The sequence below is a fragment of the Lepus europaeus genome, chromosome 2 (assembly GCF_033115175.1).
Source record: "Lepus europaeus isolate LE1 chromosome 2, mLepTim1.pri, whole genome shotgun sequence".
Classification (NCBI taxonomy): Eukaryota; Metazoa; Chordata; class Mammalia; order Lagomorpha; family Leporidae; genus Lepus; species Lepus europaeus.
The window spans coordinates 110,422,847-110,448,366 of record NC_084828.1 but is presented as its reverse complement, the minus strand read 5'-3'; the positions used below and the strand labels follow the sequence as shown (position 1 = coordinate 110,448,366).

General features: G+C 39.0%; 1 protein-coding gene across 2 annotated transcripts in view; it reads left to right on the top strand.

The window, feature by feature from the left end:
* Window positions 1–23,970, top strand: part of SEC62 (SEC62 homolog, preprotein translocation factor) — a 37,634-nt gene extending 13,664 nt beyond the window's left edge. For both annotated transcript variants that reach the window (XM_062212013.1, XM_062212005.1), the window contains exons 4-8: window positions 7,017–7,221; window positions 7,461–7,553; window positions 11,598–11,658; window positions 15,161–15,280; window positions 21,279–23,970. In XM_062212013.1, the coding sequence (XP_062067997.1) occupies window positions 7,017–7,221; window positions 7,461–7,553; window positions 11,598–11,658; window positions 15,161–15,280; window positions 21,279–21,748 (949 nt within the window). In that variant the 3' untranslated portion in view covers window positions 21,749–23,970. The remainder of the gene's footprint in view (window positions 1–7,016; window positions 7,222–7,460; window positions 7,554–11,597; window positions 11,659–15,160; window positions 15,281–21,278) is intronic.
* The last annotated feature ends 1,550 nt before the right edge of the window (window positions 23,971–25,520 follow it).

Genomic DNA, 25,520 nt, shown 5'->3' with positions numbered 1-25,520 from the left:
CTTTTACATGGCTTCTGTTTTGTTGTTTTTCTAATCAGAACCTGTCACTTTCCCTGAATGGTTCATTCATCCTTACCTCCTCTAATATTACAAACGCATCCTTCAAGATTCATCTCTACTGTATAGGATTCCACAGGTCCTCCAGCCCTCATTAACCTTTTTATCTAAAGTTCTGCCTAATTTATCGAGTTAGCATCACCTACTTTGGCCCTTACCTATTTTAGAATTCTTGCATATGTGTTAGTTTTTTAGATCTCTTGCTAAGTAAATCTGAAAACAGTTTATAGGACCGATTTACACGTTATAACTGCATGGCAGTTAGCACAATGTGGGCACTTAATACAACTTCACTGTTGCCACATAGGTGCCATATAGGTGAAAGTGCCTAACATTTGCCTGGTGTTCAATAAATGTTGATTCAACCAGAGGGAAAAAAAAAATTAAGAGGTGAGGAAAACTACAGTAGCAATTTTAAAACTTTTTATAAGCATTTTAAAAACTTGTTACAAGCTATTTTAAAACCATATATTTATTCAACCAGTATTTATCAAATATCTATTATTATATGCCAAGCCCCAGGAATACAATGATTACTGTAACTTATTTTCTCACAAAAAATGCATGCTCTGGGGCCAGAACTGTGGCATAGCTGTTGTAGTGCCAGCATCCCATATGGGCACCAGTTTGAGTACTGGATGCTCTGCTTCCATTCCAGCTTCCTACTATCGTGCCTGGGAAGGCAGCAGAGGATGTTCCAAGTGCTTGGGCCCCTGCGCCCATGTGAGAGACCCACATAAAGCTCCTGGCTCCTGGCTTCGGACCATCCCAGCTCTGGCCATTGCTGGGAGTAAACAAGTATGTGGAAGATCTCTCTCTGTCTCTTCCCTCTCTCTGTAACTCTCCCTTTCAAGTAAAATAAATAAATATTTTTAAAAAATACTACTACGGGGCCAGTGTTATGGCATAGCGGGTAAAGCCGTTGCCTGCGGTGCCGGCATCCCATAAGGGTGCCGGTTTGAGTCCCTCCCTGCTGCTCTTCTTCTGATCCAGCTCTCTTCTATGGCCTGGGAAAGTAGTAGAAGATGGCCCAAATACTTGGGCCCCTGCACTTGCATGAGAGACCCAGGAGAAGCTCCTGGCTCTTGGCTTCAGATCGGCATAGCTCCGACAGTTGCAGCCAATTGGGGTGTCTCTCTCTCTCTCTCTAACTATGATTTTCAAATAAATAAATAAATCTTTAAAAAAATGCATACTCTAATCAGAGCAGATCTATAGTTAATTAAAATAGATGGAGAGGCTATCCAGAATAACTTCATAGAGAAGATGTTTCAGTCAAATTTTGAAATATAAATAGATAATTACTCAACAGGTGAAGAAATGGTCATCATTCCAAGCAAAGGGCACAGAACTTACCGAGATAGGGAAGTGTGAGTAGTTGTGTGAAAATGTCAGAGGCCGGCGCTGCGTCTCACTTGGCTAATCCTCTGCCTGCGGCGCTGGCACCCCGGGTTCTAGTCCCGGTTGGGGCACTAGATTCTGTCCTGGTTGCTCCTCTTCCAGTCCAGCTCTCTGCTGTGGCCCAGGAAGGCAGAGAAGGATGGCCCAAGTGCTTGGGCCCTGCACCCACATGGGAGACCAGGAGGAAGCACCTGGCTCCTGGCTTCGGATCGGCGCAGCACGTCGGCCATAGCGGCCATTAAGGGGGTGAACCAACGGAAAGGAAGACCTTTCTCTCTGTCTCTCTCTCTCTCTCACTGTCTAACTCTGCTTGTCAAAAAAAAAAAAAAAAGAAAGAAAGAAAAAAGAAAACGTCAGAGATTACGTATAGTGATTTGTATAATATAATGTATGTAAAGCCCAGTAAATGGAGGTTCTGATTTTATTACAAAGATTAAATCGTATTAGTTTTACTTTTCTAGGCATAGAATGAGTTCAAGTAAACATTCTCTAAAAATGCATCAAGGAATAAGTCAGTGATTCCACTTATTACAGAACAGAATGATACTATAATGATTATGAAACCAAATATGTGTGTATTCCAAAACTATTAAATGAAATTAAAGATTTTGCCATAGCAACAATGGCTAGCATTTACTGAGTACATGTATGCCAGGCACAATGCTAAACACTTTACAGATTTCTCATTTTTCTTAAAAACAACTCCTATGAGATTGATACCTCATTTTAGAAGTGAACTGAAATTAAATTACCCTAAAATTACTCAGCTAGTTTGACTATCTACTTAAATATAAAATTATTTTTAACTCCAATTTGATTGGAAGTTAATAATCTACTTTTGTTTCATGGAAGTGGGGCAGCTATGCAGGAAAGGTGACAGTAGCAGATTCTGTTGCTGGTATGTGTCCTATATCAGCAGGTTTTTTTCTTCCAAAGTTAAATGGTTTATTTAATATTTTATTTTTAGTTTATTCATTTTCATTTTACTTGAAAGGCAGAGAGAGGGGGGCAGACATATTTTCCATCCTCTGGTTCACTCCCTAAATTCTTGCAGCATCCAGGGCTTGGCCATACCAAAGCTACAAGTAGAGCCGTGATGGAGAGCAAGCCCCCAAGAACTTGTGCAGTCATCTGCTTCCCCCCAGGTTACTTATTAGCAGGGAGTTGGATCAGGAGTGGAGCAGTTACCACTTGAACTGGCACTTACATGGATGTGTGCATTGCAGACTGTCACTTAACCTGCAGTGCCACAATGCTGGCCCCCAAGTAGCATCTTAACTTGCCTTCTATGACTTGTTTTTTAAATGATTTATTTTGCATTGAGAATAGGTTTTTCTAAGGAAGCAAATTTGAGAAAACCGAACATTTAGGAAATGATACAGAAGAAAACTCAAATTACTAATGTTGCTTCATAGATAATTACATTACCATTTGGGACTATAGACTTCATATATCTGTATTTGTGCACATGTATTCTTAATACATGGACATCTATAATATGAACTAATTTAAAATGCTAGCTTTCTGGTTAATATATAGTGACCAAGATATATTTTTATTTTCCTATTGAACAGTAATAAATATTTCTGATAGAAAATCAGGAAATCACATAAGTACACAAAGAAAACTAGAATATATCTTCACGGTAAATTTTTTCAAGACATTCTAGAGTAGAGTAAAATTGTAAAACTTGGGGCTGGCATTCTGGTCCAGCTGCCACTTGGAACAACTGCATCCTATATCGAAGTACCTGGAATTTGAGTCCCACTTCTGCTTGTGATCGGACTTCCTGATAATAGGCCTGGGAAGCAGCAGATGTACACAAGCAGCCTTGTGTACTTTGTGTCCTGCTACCTATGTGAGAGACCAGATTGGAGTTCCTGGCAGGTCCAACCCTGGCTATTGTGGACATCTGGGGAATAACAGGTGGAAGGCGTGTGTGTATGTGTATATATCTGCCTCTCCCTCTCTCTGTCGATCATTCTGAAACAAAGTTTGTGGCCTGCATTGAGGCACAGTGGATTAAACTCTGCTTCAACACCGGCATCCCATGTGAGAGCACCAGTTCAAGATTTGAGTCCTGGCTGCTCCACTTCCTTCCTACTCAGCTTTCTGCTAATGTACCTGGTTAGAGAATGAAAGATGGCTCAAGTGCTTGTGCCCATGCCACCCATGTGGGAGACGCAGATAGAATTCTGGGCGCCTGGCTTTGGCCTGAACTAGCCTGGGCCAGTGCAGCTGTTTAGGGAGTGAATTGGCGGATGGAAGATTGCGCGTTGTCTGTCTGTCTGTCTCTCTGTCACTCTGCCTTTCAAATAAGTAAATTAATCTAAAAAGGGGGGGGGGGGAGGTATCATTGTGGCACAGTGCATTGTCACTGGTTAGGATGCTGGTATCCCATATCAAAATGTTGGTTGAAGTCCTGACTACTCCATTTTCAGTGTCTGCTAATGTGCCTGGCTGGAAAGCAGCAAATGATGGCTCAGGTACTTGAGCTCCTGCCACCCACATAGGTGACCACCCAAGATGGAGTTGCCTACTCCTGTTAGGCTCCACTGTTGTGGTCATTTGAGGAATTAATCAGTGAATGGAAGAGCTGTCTTTCCTTCTCTGTCTTTCACTCTTCTTTTCAAATAAACAAATCTTTAAGATAATTTCTCTGTATTCAAATGCCCATTATTACTCTTAAATCTCACCTTCTAACTTGTAAGTGGTTAATCATTAAGGTCTTGTTTCAGATTTTTGTGTATGTGTAGCAGATGCTAATGGAAGCATTTTAGAGGGCAGTTTAAACAGCTACACAATGTGCTAAGTAGATCTTTTAAACAAATTGAATGAACCAAATGAAGAAATCTAGAAGCTCATGGGCTAGACTAATCTTCATACCAGTCAGGCAGGTAAAACACAGGTGCTCCAGAGGATGCAAAATAGGGCCAGAAAGAAAGGGTCATCTGAACAAGAAGGAAACATCTAATCAACAAGTGGTGATGTGCTGGAGCAGGCATCAGTGAGCATTTTTTAAAAAGATTTATTTATTTATTTGAAAGTCAGAGTTACACAGAGAGAGGAGAGGTAGAGAGAGAGAGAGAAGTCTTCCATCTGATGGTTTACTCCCCAATTGGTCGCAATGGCTGGAGCTGCGTGGATATGAAGCCAGGAGCCTCTTCTGGGTCGGGTACAGAGGCCCAAAGACATGGGCCATCCTCTGCTTTCCCAGGCCATAGCAGAGAGCTGGATCGGAAGTGGAGCAGCTGGGTCTCAAACCGGAACCCATATGGGATGCTGGTGCTTCAGGCCAGGGCGTTAACCCTCTGCACCACATCACTGGCCCCATCAGTGAGCGTTAAGTACACAGGAAGATCACCACCATTAGTGGGCAGAGATGGCGGTAGTGAGGCCTACTTAACCATGTTGTGGTAGTTGTAAATTATCAAGGCAAGAATGAAAAAATAAGTTGGGGACTCAGACAGGAACACAAGATTTGAGAGAGGACTTTTAAATACAAAGGTTGGGGCCAGTGCTGTGGCTTAGAGGGTAAAGCTGCTGCTGCCTGCAGTGTCCGCATCACATATGGGTGCTGGTTCGAGTCCCAGCTGCTCCTTTTCCGATCCAGCTCTCTGCTGTAGCTTGGGAAAGCAGTAGAAGATGGTCCAAGTCCTTGGGCCCCTGTACCCCTGTGGGAGACCCGGAAGAAGCTCCTGGCTCCTGGCTTTGGATTGGCGCAGCTCCAGCCATTGCAGCCAATTAGGGAGTGAACCAGTGGATGGAAGACCTCTCTCTCTCTCTGCCTCTCCACCTCTCCTTCTCTCTCTGTGTAACTGTTTCAAATAAATAAATCTTAATAAATAAATAAATACAAAGGTAAGGGTGGTAGCACAGTTTCTTGGGCAGGATTTTAAGATCAGAGAGCAACTAAAGGCAAGGTTACCTTAATTTGGGATCAACTGAGCACCTAAACAGGTAAATGAATAAAGCAAGGGTCTTACTCTTCAGAATCTAGTGAAGGAATAAGCAGATAAAACAAATGATATCGTCGGTTAGAAGATAAGTGCTGTGTTGGCCAGCGCTGTGGCATAGAAGGTAAAGCCATTGCCTACAGCACCCGCATCCCATATGAGGGCCAATTTGAGTCCCAGCTGCTCTTCTTTTCTGTCTCCCTGCCAGTGTATCTGGGAAAGCCATGGAGGACAGCCCTTTGTGCTTGGGCCCCAAGACTCACTTGGGAGACCTAGAAGAAGCTTCTGGTTCCTGGCTTCAGCTTGGCCGAGCCCAAGGTGTTGTGGCCATTTGGGGAGATCAAGACCTCCCTTTCTGTTTCTCCCTCTCTCTGCTGCCTTTCAAATAAATAAAATAAGTCTTAAAAAAAAAAAATAATAAGTTGGCCAGCACCGTGGCTTAACAGGCTAATCCTCCGCCTTGCGGCGCCGGCACACCGGGTTCTAGTCCCGGTCGGGGCACCGGATTCTGTCCCGGTTGCCCCTCTTCCAGGCCAGCTCTCTGCTATGGCCCGGGAAGGCAGTGGAGGATGGCCCAAGTGCTTGGGCCATGCACCCCATGGGAGACCAGGAGAAGCACCTGGCTCCTGCCTTCGGATCAGCATGGTGCGCCGGCCGCAGTGCACCTACCGCGGCGGCCATTGGAGGGTGAACCAACGGCAAAGGAAGACCTTTCTCTGTCTCTCTCTCTCAATGTCCACTCTGCCTGTCAAAAAAAAAAAAAGATAAGTGCTATGGATAGTATAATGGGAATCAGGATGGAAGTGGACTTAGAAGCAGCATAGGTTATGGTTGAGGGAAAACTTGAAGGAAATAGGAAAACAAAAGAATATGCTTATTTCTGGAGGAAAACATTCTAGGGAAAGAGTGTAGCAACATGAAGGCACTGAGGAGAGAATGTTTAAAAAAAAAAGCTAGAAAGAGAGAAGAAATTAGTGAAAGTAGGTATACATAGTGTTTTGCCAAATATACTGCAGATTTTTTATTTTGATGTTGGGAGAATCCTTTTCGAAGTCCAGCAATCTCATCTTAATATACTTAATTATTTATTACTTACTTGATATTTCATTATAGCAGCTGGCTGAATAATGAAATACATAGAGTAATAACATCAAGAAAGAGCGGAGAAGATATGATTTGGAGTAGTCAATCATGGGCACATTTTCATTGACATTTCTTGAACTATTTCCTCCTTTATTATTTTTGTTCTTGCATTTGAGACTTAATATTGAATAAAGCTGAGTCGTATTACTTCTACTAAACCTGGAGAGAAACTGTATATGGATGATTCTGAATCAGTAATCTTTTATATCTGAATTATGGAGTTAGAAGTGAAAATTTTATTAAATATCACTGAACTACTTTGACAACATTTATATAATTTGGCTGTAAAGTTTTTTGATTATGGATGGAGTTGATTGATTTTGCATAGGCATTCTAGTTGTGATTTCTCTTGTGAGTTGTCAGTTTACATCTTCATTTTATTTAAGTGTTGATATTTTCTTTTTTAGTCTATCTGAATAATTTACAGAGAATGTAATATTGTACCTTTTTTCCCCAAAGGCTATTAAAGAAACAATTTTTCCACCGGGCATTAAAAGTAATGAAAATGAAGTATGATAAAGACATAAAGAAAGAAAAAGATAAAGGAAAAACTGAAAGTGGAAAAGAAGAAGATAAAAAGAGCAAGAAAGAAAATATAAAAGATGAAAAGACAAAAAAGGAAAAAGAGAAAAAAAAAGACGGTGAAAAAGAAGAGTCCAAAAAGGTAGTTCATAAAATTAAGTAAAAATAAAAAATCATTATGTGCACATGATCCAAGCAGCATGTGATCACACTTAAAATACTATGTGGCAGCTACTTCAGATAACCATACTTAGGGTATTATAAATACTGTGCATAGAAATTGTTATTTCTGTGTTACAGAGTCAGTAAAAATTATTTATGTGCATATCATACTGGTTTTCGCTTGCTGTGTTATTTCTTCTCTTCAAATTGTTTTCATAGGAGGAAACTCCAGGAACTCCCAAAAAGAAGGAAACTAAAAAAAAATTCAAACTTGAGCCACATGATGACCAAGTGTTTCTGGATGGAAATGAGGTAAGAGTATTTAGCCTAGAAATCCAATTTTCTATAGGAGTTTTTAGAAATATGTTTGCTTTCACTAAGAAAAATAATTTAGAGAAATCTAACCATATACTTAAGTACAGATGCTCCTCACCTTACAGTGGGGTTACATCTCAATAAACCTATTATAAATTAAATATATCCTAAATTGAAAAGGCATTTAGGCCGGCGCCGTGGCTTAACAGGCTAATCCTCCGCCTTGCAGCGCTGGCACACTGGGTTCTAGTCCCAGTTGGGGCGCTGGATTCTATCCCGGTTGCCCGTCTTCCAGGCCAGCTCTCTGCTATGGCCCGGGAAGGCAGTGGAGGATGGCCCAAGTGCTTGGGCCCTGCACCCATATGGGAGACCAGGAGAAGCACCTGGCTCCTGGCTTCGGATCAGCGCGATGAGCCGGCCGCAGCGGCCATTGGAGGATAAACCAACGGCAAAAAGGAAGACCTTTCTCTCTGTCTCTCTCACTATCCACTCTGCCTGTCAAAAATAAAAAGAAAGAAAGAAATGGCATTTAATATACCTAACCTACCAAATATTGCTTAGCCTAGCAATCCTTAAGTGTATTCAAAGCACTTCATTAGTTACAGTTGAGCAAAGTCATGTAACAAAGGCTTTTAAAAATTAATTGATTAACTGAGAGAGAGACAATGAGCTCCCATCTACTGATTCACTCCTCAAATGCCTGCAATGGCTAGGGCTAGGCCAAGGGCAGTGCCATAATTGAGGACTACAATCCTTGTCAGCCAGGTCACCTCTCAGTTACTTGAACCATCAACTGCTGCCTCACAGAGTCTGCATTAGTAGGAAGCTGGAGTAAAGAGCCAGAGTAAGGAACTGAACCTAGGTACTCTGATGTGAGATGCAGGGTGTCTTAATCATGAGGCAAAATGCCTGCTCCCAAATTCTCTTTAAAATAATGTATTGGATAGCTCATGTACACACACAGATGGATGTTTTGTGAATATAGTGGGGTGCAAAACCCTGGCAGCAGAGTATTCAGTAGAGTGCTGATAACCATGATGAGCACATGTCTGGCTGGGAACTGTCTCACTACTGCTGCCCAGCATCATGAGAGAGTATCATACCTTTTATCACTAGACTTGGAAAAGATCAAAATTCAAAATTTGAAGTACAGTTTGTATCAAATACATATAACTCTCACATCATAAAGTCAAAAAAGTTGGGGACTATATGAGTGTATTTTTAAAAAATCAGTAATTTCTCTGGATTTAGATCTATTAAATATTAGAATAAGATTTGATTTTGTGTTAGTAATAGGAAACTTGGAAATAACATTGACCTCACCCATGAAATCTAGGGGTAAGCAGTACAGATATGTAGCTCCATGGTAGGACTGAGCTTCTCCTATCTTCTCCACATGAGGCTTCCAGCTGTTTACTTCGTGGTCCAAAATGACTGCCAAGCTTCTGTCTATACCCAAAAGAAGTTGGAAGCATGGAGAAAATGTCTGCTCTTTAAGGAACACAAATTAAATACACCATCCAGGAAGCTGGCTGTTTGATTCCTGCTTGGATTTCATTGGCCAGAAATGAGTCATTTGGTCATACATAAAGTCTTAGAAATGCACTTTTTATAGTGGGTGGCTATTGGCACAACTAAAATGCAGTGTTTCTATTACTATAAAAGAATTAGCACAATAGCTAATGGCATCTACTGATCTCTGTCTCTTATATAATATGCAGTCAAACATCTGACTTAAAGTGCCAAAGTTTTCAACATTACTTGATGCCTTGCTTAAGATAATTTTATTGTATCTTTTGTAATGGGATGTCTGTGTGATGGTAGCCTTCCATGAAGACTGTTTAATTTACTCACTAATCAATGCAAAACATTAGTAATATAGAGGCCATTGAATTACTGTGAATTTCAAGACATCCTCTCCTGCTATTTGTAATACAAAAGTAGCATTCATAAAGTGTTAGCATCTGTGGCTACATGTGTGAAGTTATAGGAAAACTTCAAAATATGTGTTATGTTCTAGGCTCATTCCAGACATACTTGCACAAAAATCTCTAGAGTAGAATTAGGTGGTGGAATATATATTGGTATAAAGTGTTTTCAGGTGATTCTGATATTAACCTCTGGTTTAAGAGCCACTGGAATAGAAGACCACGGGACTTTTCTGAAGCAAGACTTGAGTTTCCTTCAGTTGAAACTTTAGCATCAGCTTTTATGGTAGACATTTTTTATATGCTTAGAGCATTATAAACACAATAAAATTCTCTAATAGGAGGCTGTTATAGTCTAGCAAAAATATAAGCATCTAAACATTAACACCAATCAAGAATATATCATTTGATTAGAAAGAACAAGGAGAGTCTAGAGACCCTGGACACTTGAGCTGAGCCTTGAAAGATGACTGGCAGATTACCGTGTGGACCAGGAAGGAGCATAGGTCTGAAAAGAAGCAGTCTAAGGAAAACCATGCATGCTTGCCATGCAGAAAAACCTAGATTCTATTCTGCAGAAGGCAGTATGCACTCAAAAACTTTGAAGACTGGGAAATGTGTTTATTTAAATCATCTATTTTACAATGGTAAATGACAGAAATAATCTGGTGAATCCGATTCCTGAGAAGAGATGCAGAGTAAAATAAAAGTAGAAGTGAAACTCCAGTATATTCAAAATAGAAAAACCAAGTCAGAAGACAGTACAATAAAGACTTCTGGTCATAACAGAAGTAGGAAGTGGAAAAGTACTGTTATTTATAGAAACTAATAGTTTCATGGATGACAATGAAGCAGAGTTCTAATTTATTGTGTAAAATATCATTAGCCTTTGGGCCTGTGCTGTGGCGTAGCAGGTAAAGCCGCTGCCTGCAGTGCTGGCATCCCATATGGGCACCCATGTGAGTCCTGGCTGCTCCACTTCTGATCCAGCTCTCCACTATGGCCTGGAAAACTAGTAGAAGATGACCCAAGTCCTTGGGCCCCTGCACTTGTATGGGAGACCGAGAAGAAACTCCTAGCCCCTGTCTTCAGATCGGCTCAGCTCTGGCCATTGCAGCCATTTGAGGAGGGAACTAGCAGATTAAGACCTTCTCTCTCTCTCTCTCTCTCTCTCTCTCTCTCTGCTTCTGCCTCTCTCTAACTCTGCCTTTCAAATAAATAAATACATCTTTAATATATATATATATATTTATTAGCCTGTAAAAGTAAGCTTTGAAGCAGTGGTTCCCAACTTAGGGTTATAGACCTTCTATGGAGGAGTAGGCCCTGAAATTATTTCAGAGAGTTACAGAGTTTTTATATTTACCAAGCATGGTCTTTATTGTGCCATATCAGTGGTGGGAATAGGGTGGAGTTGAGTGCTGCCAGATCTGCAATAGCACAGGAGCCTTTTTTTTTTTTTAAGATTTATTTTATTTATTTGAAAGACAAAGTTACAGAGAGAGGTAGAGCCAGAGAGAGAGAGAGCGAGCTGAGCTGATCCGAAACCAGGAGCCAGGAGCTTCTTCCGGGTCTCCAACGTGGGTGCAGGGGTCCAAGGACATGGGCCTTCTTCTGCTTTCCCAGGCCATAGCAGAGAGCTGGATTGGAAGTGGAGCATCTGGGACTTGAACCGGCACCAATATGGGATACTGGCACTGCAGGCCGTGGCTTTAACTGTCTGCACCACAGCACTGGCCCCAGGAGCCTGTCTTAACTCTGCTCTTAGCCCAGCTGGTTCATCATTACATTAAGAACAAACAGATTAATGATTATGAGTCTTTAGATTAAATAATAATTTGCACATCTGAACAAATTATTGAGTACATACAGTACATACAAATTTACTTAAGTACATTATAGATACAAAGTTTTCTTGGAATCTAACTGAATGAATTTCAAAAACACACCTCTACAGAAGGAAAGATCTTTGGAATTTTTTTACCTTAGAAAGTACCTCTCATGTGTTAGAAGAGTGGTGACAGCTTGAGAAGACCTGAAATATAGAATTAAGCTTCATTTTCTAACGTGACTTTAGAAAGTTTCAGCACTGTGATTTCTTGTTTTTTTCTAGGTGTATGTGTGGATCTATGACCCAGTTCACTTTAAAACATTTGTCATGGGATTAATTCTTGGTAAGTAGCAGGATATAAGTAGCATTAAACTACTGTATGAAATGTAGAAAACAAAATGCAAATGCCATAAAGAAAAGCATTTCCAAATTTATAAAGTAGTTAGCACTTGGACCAATGTTGTGGTGTAGCAGATTAAGCTTTTGTGCAATGCTGATGTCCCACATGGGTGCTCATTCAAGAACTGGCTGCTCCACTTCCAATCTAGCTCTCTTCAAATGCACCTGAGGAAAGCAGTGGAAGATGGCCCAAGTACTCGGGCCCCGATACCCATTGGGAGACCCTGAAGAAGGTCCTGGCTTCTGCCCTGGCCATTGTAGCCATTTGGAGAGTGAACCAGCAGATGGACGATCTCTCTGTCTCTCCTTCTCTTTTTAACTCGGCATTTCAAATTAAAAAAAAAAAATTAACACTTTCAAAAATATACAGTAAAGTCATAAGATAAACAGTGAGTTAAGGAGAATATTTGTGCCACATTAAAGCAAAAATATTTATAAGATCAATAGCCTGAAAGAAAAATAATAAAGGTAGCTCATAGACAAAGAAATACAATGGGAGTTGGTTCATGTCCCAGATGCTCTACTTCCAATCCAATCTTTTTTTTATGATTTATTTATTGGAAAAATAGAATTAGAAAGGGGGCGGGGAGACAGAGATATCTTCCATCCTCTAGTTCACTCTCCAAATGGCTGCAATGGCCAAAGCTGGGCCAATCCAAAGCCAGGAGCCAGAAGCTTCTTCCAGGTCTCCTACATGGGGTACAGGGGTGCAGGGACTTGGGCCATATTTTTCTGCTTTCCCAGTCGTATTAGCAGGGAGCTGGATGGGAAGTGGAGCAGCCAGGACTTGCCCATATGGGACGCCAGTGCCACAGGCAGCTGCTTTACCTACTACACCACAGCGCTGGCCCCAGTAAGTTAAAAAAAAAATACAGTGACTAATCATCATGACTAACACTAAGTCACACTTGTAGTAAGTACAAATTAAGGCAACAATGATTAAGAGGATTGTGGAGTTTTTTAATACAGGTTTTGGAAAAAAATGGTAGTTGTGCAAATGTGCATATAGAGGGATATTTGCATTGCACTGTTGTCTGTAATCTGGTAAAACTCAAAATAATTCAAGTTTCTTAAGAGAATGTTGAAAGAAATTACAGTACCCCTATACAATAGAATCATGCAGCTCTTAAAAAATTAGGATGTTCTGATGGAAAGATATCTAAATAGAATTAGTGAACAAAGAAAGTTACAAAAGAGTAAAGATGCTATAAACTTTTATTTAGAAGAAAAAAAAGTTTTAGGGGGTCAGCATTGTGGCACAGCAGGTTAAGGGGCCACCTGCAACACTGGCATCCTATCTGAGTCGTAGGTCAAGTAAAGCCTTCTCCGCTTCTGATCCAGCTCCTTGCTAATGTGCCTGAGAAAGCAGCAGCAGATGACCTGAGTGTTTGGGCCCCTGCTACACACATGAGAGACCTGGATGGAGTTCTAAACTCCTGACTTTGGCCTGTGGCCAGTCTGGCCATTACAGCCATTTGGGGAGTAAACCAGTGAATGGAAATCGGTGTCTCTCTGTTTATCTGTAACCCTGCCTTCCAAATAAATAAATAAATTTTCAAAAAAATATTTTTAGGTTTGTAGGTTCATTTATATATATAGATAATCTGGGAATACAAATAAACTTAATACTTCTGGGGAATGGAACAAGAATTGAATGAAGACTATACCCTTTGTTTGATTTTGATTTTTTTTTTTTAAGATTTATTTTTATTTATTTGAAAGGTAGAGTGACACAGAGAGGGAGAGAGAAAGAGAAAGGAGTCTTTCATCTGCTGGTTTACTTTCCAAATGGCCACAATGGCCAAGTCTGGGCCAAGCCGACTGAAGCCAGGAATTCTGTCCAGGTCTCCCAAGTGGGTTGCAGGGGCCCATGTACCTGGGCTGTCTTCCACTGCTCTCCCAGGCACATTAGCAGGGAGCTGGATCAGAAAATGGAGCGGCCAGGACACAAACCAGTGCTGCAATATGGGATTCCAGCATCGCAGACAACAGCTAACCTGCTACACCATAATGCTGGCCTCTGATTTGTTTTTTTAACATTAGTGGATATTCTTGGAAGTTCAGGGCAGGGGTGGGTGGGGAAAGAATGATTCAACAAATAGAGAAAAATAGATAGCAGATAAAATAAACTTGGTCAATATGATGTCATGGGTACCCCATCAAATAACTTGTTTTTTAAAGATTATTTATTTTACTTGAAAAAGTTACAGAGAGGCAGAGAGAGAGAGAGAAAGTCTTCCATCTGCTGGTTCACTCCCCAAATGGCTGCAAAGGCTGGAGCTGGGCTGATCCAAAGCCAGGAGCTTCTTCTGGGTCTCCCACAGGTGCAGGGGTCTCAAGGACTTGGGCCATCTTCTACTGCTTTCCCAGGCCTTAGCAGAGAGCTGGATCGGAAGTGGAGCATCTGGGACATGAACTGGCACCCATATGGGATTTTGGCACTGCAGGCAGCGGCTTTACCTGCTACACCACAGCTCTACCCCTCCCCCAAAATAACTTTTATAAAGTCAAAAACCAAACCCAATCCATAGCTAGTAACTGATAACCTTTGGGTGCTTAACACTGTACTATAGTCACTTTGCTAAATACTTTCTGTGCAGTGTCAGTTAATCTTCAACCTTTAAAAAATGGGAACAGGCACCTTACTAAATATAAGATAGCTTAACTGTTTTCTCTGTCTCTCCCTCCCTCCCTGTCACTCTGCCTTTCAAATAAATAAAATAAATCCTTAAAAAATTATATTTAACCTCAAAAGATTAAAACTTGTCCAGGGTTACTTAACTTAAAAATGATAGAGCCAGAATTTTCATCCTAGTATTACACTGAAAACTTAATAACCAGACTTCTGACTTCTTAAAATTCTTTCCTGTGGCCTCATTTCACTTGCAAAAAACCTGGGGAGTATATAATTACCGTAATTACCAAAAAACCCATATGTAGCAGAATAACTTGGTGAACCTTTTCAATCTGTGGCTATTAGAGCTCCATCCCAGAATCAGAATCTCCCGGGAGAGGTATTTGGAATCAATTTTTTTTTTTTTTTGAGGTTAGCTGTCTGTTGTTTCTTCAAGCTATCCTGCTCTGTATACAAATATTTTAATAGCCAAAAAATAAGGTATTCTTAGCTTGAAAATAACATCAGTTGACAATTTGAGAAACTAACAATTTGATTTTTAGACAGTGCTCTTTTCTGATTATGTGTAACTTGCTAAAAAAATCCTAACATAATTTAAGAACAGTATCAAGTGTTAGGTTGAATAATAAGAAATTGCTCATAATTAACCCTTTTTTACCTATAAAAATAACAACACTGTATTTCAGTATGTTTTGTTTTCACCATATCCCCCCCTGCTGGCCCTCCCCAGAAATGTTTGCTGTTAGTACAACCAAGCCGTTAGACTTTCTGTTCTACAAGTTATGAATGTAAATACTGCTTCTTGTTTCAGTGATCGCAGTGATAGCGGCCACCCTCTTCCCTCTTTGGCCAGCCGAAATGAGAGTAGGTGTTTATTACCTCAGTGTGGGCGCAGGCTGTTTTGTTGCCAGCATTCTTCTCCTTGCTGTTGGTGAGTATTGTTATTAATAAAACTGGCCTCAGTAAGGTAGGTATTAAGCAGAGAAGTATAATCTGGAACTTCAGTAAAGCTTAATAGTAGAATCCATGTAGATAAATCAAGAAGTATTTACTCCTCCTACTTTCTGGGTCAAATCCCAAGCCTGACTCGGACTTGATTAGATTTGGTCTAATCTGAAGAGGGAGGAGTAATGTATCTTTTTTAAAGTTGTTTTTATTACAGCTATTACTTTTGATTGACAGATCATAATTGTATATACCTTATGGGTACAATGTATTGTTTTGTAGACAATGCAGAACGATTAAATCAAGCTAATTAACATCCATCACCTGTCTTACCTGTCATTTTTTATGAGACATTTGAAATTTATTCTCAGTTGTTTTGAAACACATAATATATTTTGTGTCTTAATCTGCATAGTTGTACTTTAAAATTAGCTATAACAAGGGGATTAATATCTTTACAGTGGCCTTTATTTATTTATTTATTTTTAAAGATTTTATTTTATTTGAGAGGTAGAGTTACAGATAGTGAGAGGGAGAGACAGAGAGAAAGGTCTTCCTTCTGTTGGTTCACTCCCCAAATGGCCGCAATGGCCAGAGCTGTGCCGATCCGAAACCAGGAGCCAGGAGTTTCCTCCCAGGTCTCCCATATGGGTGCAGAGGCCCAAGTGCTTGGGCCGTCTTCCACTGCTTTCCCAGGCCATAGCAGAGAGCTGGATTGGAAGAGGAGCAGCTGGGTCTAGAACCGGCGCCCATATGGGATGGCAGCGCCACAGGTGGAGGATTAATTTGCCAGCCCCCCATCATTTATTAAAAGTAATATTTTCTGTAAAACATTTGATTTGATTTTAAGATAAATAAAATTTATATATTAAATGTTTAAATTCTGTGCACATATTCAATATGTGGTTCTAAAAATTTGGCTTGCTATGTAGGAGAAGATCAGTAATTTTCATTGAGGTGCCAGAGTAAATCCTAGACGCATTAGTTGATAAATATTTTGAAAAGTAAACAAGAAAACATTAAATATATATTTTCCCACAGTTTTAGATGATCAGTGTTTTATAGTTAAAAGTATAAATGTAACTGAAAGAACAAATAGATTTGGATGACCAAGAATTTAAAAAACCAGGGCTGTTGTCATGGCGTAGCAAATTAAGCCACTGCCTGTAACTCTGGCATCTCATCTGGGTGCCGGTTTGTGTCCCAGCTGCTCCAATTCCAATCCAACTCCCTGCTGATGCACCTGGGAAAGCAGCAGCAGATGACTCAAGTACTTGGGCCACTGCATCCATGTGGGAGATAGAATGAAGCTCCTAGCTGCTTGCTTCAACCTGGCCCAGCCCTGGCCTTTGTGGTCATTTGGGGAGTGAACCAAATGTCTCTCCCTCTCTGTATATAATTTTGCCTTTCAAATAAATAAATAAATAAATCTTAAAGAATTAAACCCTTTTCACATCAAACAAACAAAATTAAAAACAAGCAACAGGGGCCAGCACCGTGGCTCACTTGGTTAATCCTCTGCCTGTGTCGCCGGCATCCCATATGGGCACCGGGTTCTAGTCTCAGTTGTTCCTCTTCCAGTCCAGCTCTCTGCTGTGGCCCAGGGGCCCAGTGGAGGATTGACCAGGTGCTTGGGCCCCTGCACCCGCTTGGGAGACCAGGAAGAAGTGCCTGGCTCCTGGCTTCGGATCAGCGCAGCGCCGGCCGTGGAAGACCTTTCTCTCTGTCTCTCTCACTGTCTGTCACTCTGTCAAATTAAAAAAAAAAAAAAAAAAAGCAACAATCTGACAGGTCAGGCAAAAAAATAATATCCCCAACTACTTATACCAATTGATAGGAGAACCTGAATATTAAATGATAAAGACACAAATGTCCTTTCATCCTTTATTTTATTTATTTATTTATTTATTTATTTATTTTGACAGGCAGAGTGGACATTGAGAGAGAGAGACAGAGAGAAAGGTCTTCGTTTGCCATTGGTTCACCCTCCAATGGCCGCTGCAGCCAACTCGCTGTGGCTGGCGCACCACGCTGATCCGAAGCCAGGAGCCAGGTGCTTATCCTGGTCTCCCATGGGGTGCAGGGCCCAAGCACTTGGGCCATCCTCCACTGCACTCCCGGGCCATAGCAGAGAGCTGGCCTGGAAGAGGGGCAACCGGGACTAGAACCCGGTGTGCTGGCGCCGCTAGGCAGAGGATTAGCCTGTTGAGCCACGGCACCGGCCTTTCATCTTTTAGAAGAGGGAATAAAAACAAAATGATAAATATGTAAAAATGCTCATCACTCGTAGTCAAAGAATAAATTAAGATAATAAGGTATTTTTCTATATAACTATACAGATCTTTTTGAAATAGTAATACTAGGGTAATTATGACTGAAAGGAAATGCCACCAAATGTGAATAGTGGTGGTAGTTATGATTTTAATCTTATTTACATTTGTCTATATTTTCCCACAATAACCATATTACCTACTCAGGTTTAAAACCAACAAATACCATTTTATTTAAAATCCTAGTCTTTGAAAATTGTCCTATGTCATGTGGGAAACTCAATTTTTCAACTTGAGAAAGATGCATGAAGTTTTTTCAGCTTATCTAAAATTATCTGATGATTATTTAATTATATTGAGTTCCTTGATTCACCAGGAGTTTATGTCAGTGTATGTAATAAAGTTCTGATTAGTTTCCCCAAATAACAAATCAGCTTTCCACCAAGATATAGGAATAGGTGTTTATAAAAGATAAAACAACACCAATTTTACTGACCTAATATCTGTTGTTACAGGACATTATTTGACCAAGATTATCTGAACTGGGTATAGATTGTATGATACATACATATTTCTTACATTTTTAAAGCACTGCTCCTACAGCCCCAAGTACTTACCTTTACCCTGGCCATCAGGACATCCTCGGTCAGTGCTACCACCTGTGGACACAGGAGCTCATTGAGTTTTCCTTCAATCCATTATGTTTGTGGGCTTCTTTTCTCTGTGATCTTGGAAAAACCTTGCTGCTCCTGCAAGTTATGAGCACATTTGTATGCCAGGAAATAATAAATAAGCCTGTTGAGCAGGTAACTTGGTGTAATACCTGCATCCAGAAAAAAAAGGCTTGTATTTTGATTTGACATTAGATATAACAAAATTTATGCCTTATGGCTCTCAAATCACCAAAATTTAGGAAGTCCTTGAAAATTTGCAACAATAGTTTAGCTCCACTAAATGATTCATGGTTGTTATTTTACTCTTGAAAATACTGTTTCTTCAGTAGTGTTTTTTTTATATTTTTTCAAAAACACTATGGATTTAAGTATTCATTATGAATCCAAATTGTCTTGTGAATTAAAATAGGAAACAAACCCAATAGTTTGTGTTAATTCCGTTAAGAAATACAATTCCAAATATACTTTCAAGTAATTTTGACCTGTAGCTCACTTAAAACTGGATATTTAGATTATCCTGTGAAGTATTAGATATTAATAAAAATTATATTTGGTGTTACTCTGAATGTGCATTGTTAATATCACCACTTAAAACAACACCTCCAGCAGTTTTATAAAATGTGTCACTTTTAGTATAGGAACAAAATTATAGTACATGTCACTTTTTCCATGATTCTCCCCCTCTTGCCCTTGGTAATCTGATGCTACATAAAGAAAAACTATAAAACATGGTAGAATTCTGCTGTGCCCAGTTAGTGTATACCAAGAAATTAGGTTTTGTAAGTATTTGTGTCATTTCTGTATTGCTGTTTTGGGGCTATAATGGGAAATTTTGTATTATGAACCATCTTTTACAACCCTGTGAAAGCTACCATAGTATTGTAATTGCATTTAGAGAAAAACTTTCTTAAGTTGTTTATTATCTCTTTTTCTCTGTGAGTGAAGTTTTTTCTTTAAGATTTATTTATTTTTATGTGTAGGGGGGTCATGGAACAGAGACAGAGATTTTCCATTTACTGCTTCACTCCCCAAAATGGCCTCAACAGCTAGGGCTGGACCAAATCAGGTGCCAGGAACTCCTTCCTGGTCTCTCACATGAATGGCAGGGACCCATCTTCCGCTGCCTTCCTAGGCATATTAACAGAAAGTTGCATCAGAATCAAAACAGCTGGGAACTGGCACTGGCACTACAATATGGGATGCCAGCTGTGCAAGTGGCAGCTTAACATAACACAGGCCCTTGGAATTCATTCTTAAATCATACTTTTAGACATACAAAGGTACCTCTAAAAGTTCATAGCAAAATGGAATATAAAAGTAAGTTTATTTTGGCACAAAAAAGTTTTTGAAATCATTGCATGATTTTTCAATTTATGAACTTCTTGAAGAATCCTCCTATGCATAGATTTCAAACATTTTTGCACCAAAATAAACTTACCTTTTAAAAAAAAAAAGATTTATTTATTTGAAAGCTAGTGTTACAGAAAGAGAAAGAGCTCTTCCATCCGTTGGTTCATTCTCCAAATGGCTGCAACAGCCGGAAGTGGGCTAATCCAAAGCCAGGAGCCAGGAGCTTCTTCTAGGTCTCCAATGTGGGTGCAGGGGCCAAGGACCTGGGCCGTTCTCTCACTGCTTTCCCAGGCCTTAGCAGAGAGCTGGATCTAATTGGAGCAGCCGGGACTTGAACCGGTATCTATGTGGGATGCCAGCACAGCAGGCTTTACCTGCCATGCCACAGTGCCAGCCCCAAACTTATCTTTTAATTCCATTTTGCTGTGAGCTTTTTGAGGTACCCTCATATTTACCTTTTTTGCTTATCAAATTCTGATGTAAATAAATCTAGAATATTTATATTCTTATAAAAATTAAAATTCTGCCTTATAAATAGGTAATTTGTTTACAAATACTGCTTTATAAATATCAAGGCAGCTATACCCATTTCCTTTTATTTGAAGCAAATAATGGAAGAAGCATAAATAAGCTTTTTTCAGACTTTATATCTATATTACATATAGATATGTGGTACAGTTGTTTGTAAAGGAAACAAAATACAAAATATAACAAAAACACCTGAAATTCACATAATCATCATGACTTTTAAGAAAAAAGGAAATATCACTCCACTGTACCTAATTGATAAATTAAGATAAGACTATATGAAGTATTGGGGTTTGTCATAATTTATTACTGCAAATTTTAAAATCCAATTTCTGTTATCCCACAGTTCTTTCATAGTATTGTTCTAAAAGAGTAACTCATAAACCTTACGTGATTTACTTAATTAGTAAAACAAAAAAGATTAAAAAATAGAAATTTGCTAATTCTGGGAATCTTTATCCAGGCAGAGTAGGCACATGCCTCAAACCCACAATACTTGCCAGGGCCCACAGAAATGTTTTCATTTTCATTTCATTTCATTTTCATTTAAAATCAGAAAATAGTAAAATCAGAAATAGTAATCTGCATATATATATATATAATAGCAAACCTATCCAGTATTATGTTTGCATCTATACCAAAATAGTCAATTAACATATGTAAAATAGAATTTTGATTATTTCTTACAGAGTAAATGCCCTATAAAGGCAGAAGTATCTAGGACTTACAAAAGTCATGATGCAGCCCTTCTTTTTTTCTTTTAAAGGCTTCATTCTTAGAGTATCCTTTATCTGTTACTCACAATTTTTTTCCTTTTCTTATACTAAATCTCATAAATATTTAAGCTCCAACTCACTGTTATGTTTATTAATGCATAGCATTGCAATCAATGTACAGAAATCATAAGTGTATATCCATGAAACAGCACTTCTATGAAAAATATAATTTTTAACTGCTGTTATATCACTGTGCCCTTAAGTTTTAATATCTGCTGCTAAAATACTGTGCTAGCTGCTGAACTAGTCAGGATTTAAACATTCATGTTTAAAGTGCATGAAATATGCAATAGTGGAGCTAAATGTTTGTCTAGCATTTTATTAACAGAAATCCCTGCTGTCTGAACCAATCTTTGAAATACTCAGAGAAATCTTTCTCTCCACAGCTCGTTGCATTCTGTTTCTCATAATTTGGCTTATAACTGGAGGAAGACACCACTTTTGGTTCTTGCCAAATCTGACTGCTGACGTGGGCTTCATTGACTCCTTCAGGCCTCTGTACACACATGAATATAAAGGACCAAAAGCAGACTTAAAGAAAGATGAGAAATCTGAAACCAAAAAGCAGCAGAAGTCTGACAGTGAGGAAAAGTCAGACAGTGAGAAAAAAGAAGAGGAGGAGGGAAAAGTAGGACCAGGGAATCACGGACCAGAAGGCTCCGCGGGGGAACGGCATTCAGACACAGACAGTGACAGGCGGGAAGACGACCGCTCCCAGCACAGTAGTGGAAATGGGAATGATTTTGAAATGATCACAAAGGAAGAACTGGAACAGCAAACAGATGGGGATTGTGAAGAAGAGGAGGAGGAAGATGATGAAGAAGAAACACCTAAGTCTTCACATGAAAAATCATAATCTCACTAATTTGGGGACTGAATAAGTGCAAGAAGTTGGATTTTCTATGTTGGCTGATCATTATAATGTACACATGGCATTTGTAGCATTCTTTAAATCCATTTCTAAAATGTATTTGACATCTAAGCAGTTATATTCAGTCCTTTGTTTTACAAAATTTTGGTACAGTCTAAAGCCATTAATAAGTTATCCATTTGATAATTTTACAGTAAATAGATCTCATGCATTTTGATAGTTATCAAAGATGTACTTTACATAATGACATTTAGATTAAGGGCATTTTTTGATAGTTGTATGGCTTTTTACTGTTAGACTAATCAAGATAACTTTAAAAGAAATAAAGAAACTCCAGCATTTCAGATTTTGCATAGTTATGTAGCCATTTCAGTTTCTTAAAGATGAAATGCTTAAACTCATTGTTCTTAATTGTTAATTAAGCTTTTATTTTTCATTATAAAATAATACCAGGAAATTTCCTTTTATGATTCCAAGTTAGCAGGGTTTAAAAGCATTTTGTGCAAACAAGCCAACTAGTAACAATACAGCGACACTTTTAGTTTATCTACAAATTCTCCTTTTCCAACGTAGGAAATCCAAACTGATTTGTACATCCGATTCCAAGGAAGGTGTTCATCTCCAGCAGAAGCAGCGAACAGCATTGGTTGGAACGTGTTGACTCTTGTTCCTTCCCTATCTCCTGTCGTAACGTAAAGTGTATTCTGTACATAATTTACAAAGAAAACAAACATTTTATTTTAATTGTTGCTTATTATTTAGACATTTCTCAACACTTAAATTTGTAAAATTAAGTCCATGTAAGGGTATGTTTTTAGAAATGGAAGTTTCGATAACCCACAGAACATCCGCGATCTTTCTACAGCAGCTTCAGTTTTGTGCCAACATTCCATGTATTTGAATATGAGTAAAAACTGATCCTTATTAAATAAGAGCAGACTTAAAGTAGCTGTTTGTATGCCTTAATGTCTATTTTGATTTATTTTAAATCTTTACATTCAGAAATGGGTACTGTATTATCAGACCAGAAGGCACTGCTGTGAAAGATAATTTACTGTTCTAAAATATCAATTTAAAATAAAGAATATAAAAGAAAAAAATAAGAGAACCATTGCACTCTAATTGCTTTAAACTAGTTTTACAGCTTGATTTTATGCCTCATTTCTGTTATAAGTCTTAGAAAAATTTTGTTTAATTATAATCATAATCATTCCTTAAAGTTACACTCTTAAAAACTGGTAATGAATATAAAATGAGTTTCCTTCTGTCACAGAGCATTTTGCTTTGTAGTTGGAGGAAGTCATGTATGTAGCTCTTTATTTTCCTTTGGCCTGTTCTCATCTAACTTAACCAATGATGTTAAGTTTTCCTAATTTTGCAAGAGAATACATTTTCTGTATATTAACACACTTCATTAAACATAACTTGATTGCTGCTTTATAATATTCCCGTAAATATGCAGAAATGTGACTGTTTGATATTAATGCAACTCCATCAAAGCTGCAATCATTTGAAGAGTTCTCTCTTAGCAAATATTCATTAATTTTAGTGCCTGGGTATTTTCCTATCACATTTGCAGAACTTTTTTATTTTCACAGAAAGGACGTCTGTAATCACCAGAAACATTAATATTTATTTTTGTGTATGAAACTGATACCAGAACTGTATTCAAGAAATAAAAAAGACTGTTAACCATTACTACTGTGATAATACCCAGGCACTTAAAATGTATCCTGAAATACTTTATAATATATGTACTGTTTCTAGTCTTAAAGACATTTGGAGCATGGTGGACAAGAAAGTCACCTTACTGGTTTATAGAGTCTTACAGAATATTAGTACAAATTTTTAGAAATAGCAGATAAGGGAAATAGTGGGCGGGGGGAATATTAAGATTGAAAAGTAAGTTAGAAGTTTCTGCTTAATATCTGTTTTACTATTTAAGGTTATATAATTTAAACCAATATAAAAGTCAAAAGGCTGACTCTATTAGAATCCTCAGAAGGATAGATGGCTCTGTTGATTAACATTAAATACCCTTATGCCAAAGCCTGGAGAATTGTTTACAGTAATCAATTGAATGGTGACTTTTTTTTTTAAGAGTTTCAGATTTGCTATGCTACTGTAAGTGAGCAGTTAAAAAAAATTGGACCACTTAAGCAGGACTGAATTAATCAGAGGCTAATAAATCCAAGTGGCAAGAATAACATGTATGTGATTACTCCTAGAGTCAATATATTACATAGGGTGCTTTCCTTTTCCCTCCATCTGAATTCTTTAACTTTCAAGCTGTGGGGCTCTCTATATAATACTAAGTGAAATTATTTAGATTTAGTTGAATGCTATTAAAAAGTAAATGCTATAAAAAGTAATAAATTTTATATATCATACTGAAATCCTGCAGCAGTAATGGATTTTGATGTTTCCCTTTTTCTGGTTTTACATCATAAGGACCAGATAGCTACTGCCTAGAAAAAATAATCGTGTCTTTAGTATGTTGAATTTTTTTTCTTTAATCTTTCTTAGGAACTGGAAAACAGCAGGTACAGTTGATACTCATTCATGGTAGTTATATTCTATAAAGTCACTGAATCAGCAAATGCTGAGCCATCACTAGAGGAAGGAAAGACAGGGCTGAGTTTCTGCAGGTCTCTGGTTACAGCATTTCCATCGGCCGGTCGATGCATAAACGTGGCATAGGTTGTTTCTGTTTTAAGGCCACCTCATTTAATGCTGTTGAGTCATTAACATTGAACTCACGGCCAGTAGCCCTGTAACTTATGCCTGAATGAAGCTTATCTAGCATGTTTTCTCTGTCAGCTACTTCACAGCCTTTTTGCTCTGAAGAACACTACTTAGCAACTTGTATTATATTTGGGGGCCATTTTAAACAGTGAAATCATGGGCAGACATTTGGTGCAGCAATTCAGTGGCTGCTTATCAGGCCCACACTCCATATTAGAGGGCCTGGTTGGGTCCCAGCTACTTTGCTTCCAATACAGCTTCCTACTGGTGTGCACCCTGAGAGGTAGCCAATGATGGCCCAAGTACTTGGGTTGCTACCACTACATGGAAGAACCACACTGAGTTCCAGGCTCCTGTCTTTGGCCTGGCCCAGCCCTGGCTATTGTGGGCTTTTGGGAATTGAATCAGCAGAAGGAAGATTGGTCTCCATCTGTCTCTCTCTCTCTGTCTTTCTGCCCTCTGAGTAAAATGAAAAATATATTTTTAAAAGATCTATTTATTTGAAGGCAGGGTTACAGCAAGAGAGGGGGAGACAAAGAGACAGGTCTTCCATCTACCAGCTCACTCCCCAGGCTGAAGCCAGATCTCCCGTGTGAGTGGCAGAGGCCTAAACACTTGAGCCATCTGCTGATGCTATTTCCAGGCCATTAGCAGGGAGCTGGATCAAACAGCAGCCAGAATATGAACTGGTGCCCATATGGAATGCTGGCATAGTAGGCAGAGCCTTTACACACTGCCACAACGCTGGCTCCAAAAATAAATGTTTTAAAGATATTAAACAGTGAAATCAACAAAACTTACAAAAATGCACAAAACATGGCATTAAATAGAGCAAAAAGGACATGTATGAGAGCTTGAACAAGAAGGCTTTGTTCAGAGTCAGCTGAGCATATGCATTTGGCAAGTTAATTTTGCTGCTCCGCCAATGACCACCAAAGCACCACAAAAGTTTTAGAACAAATTCACCAAAAAATGGAATCCACAAATAATGAAGATCAACTGTACTTAACTA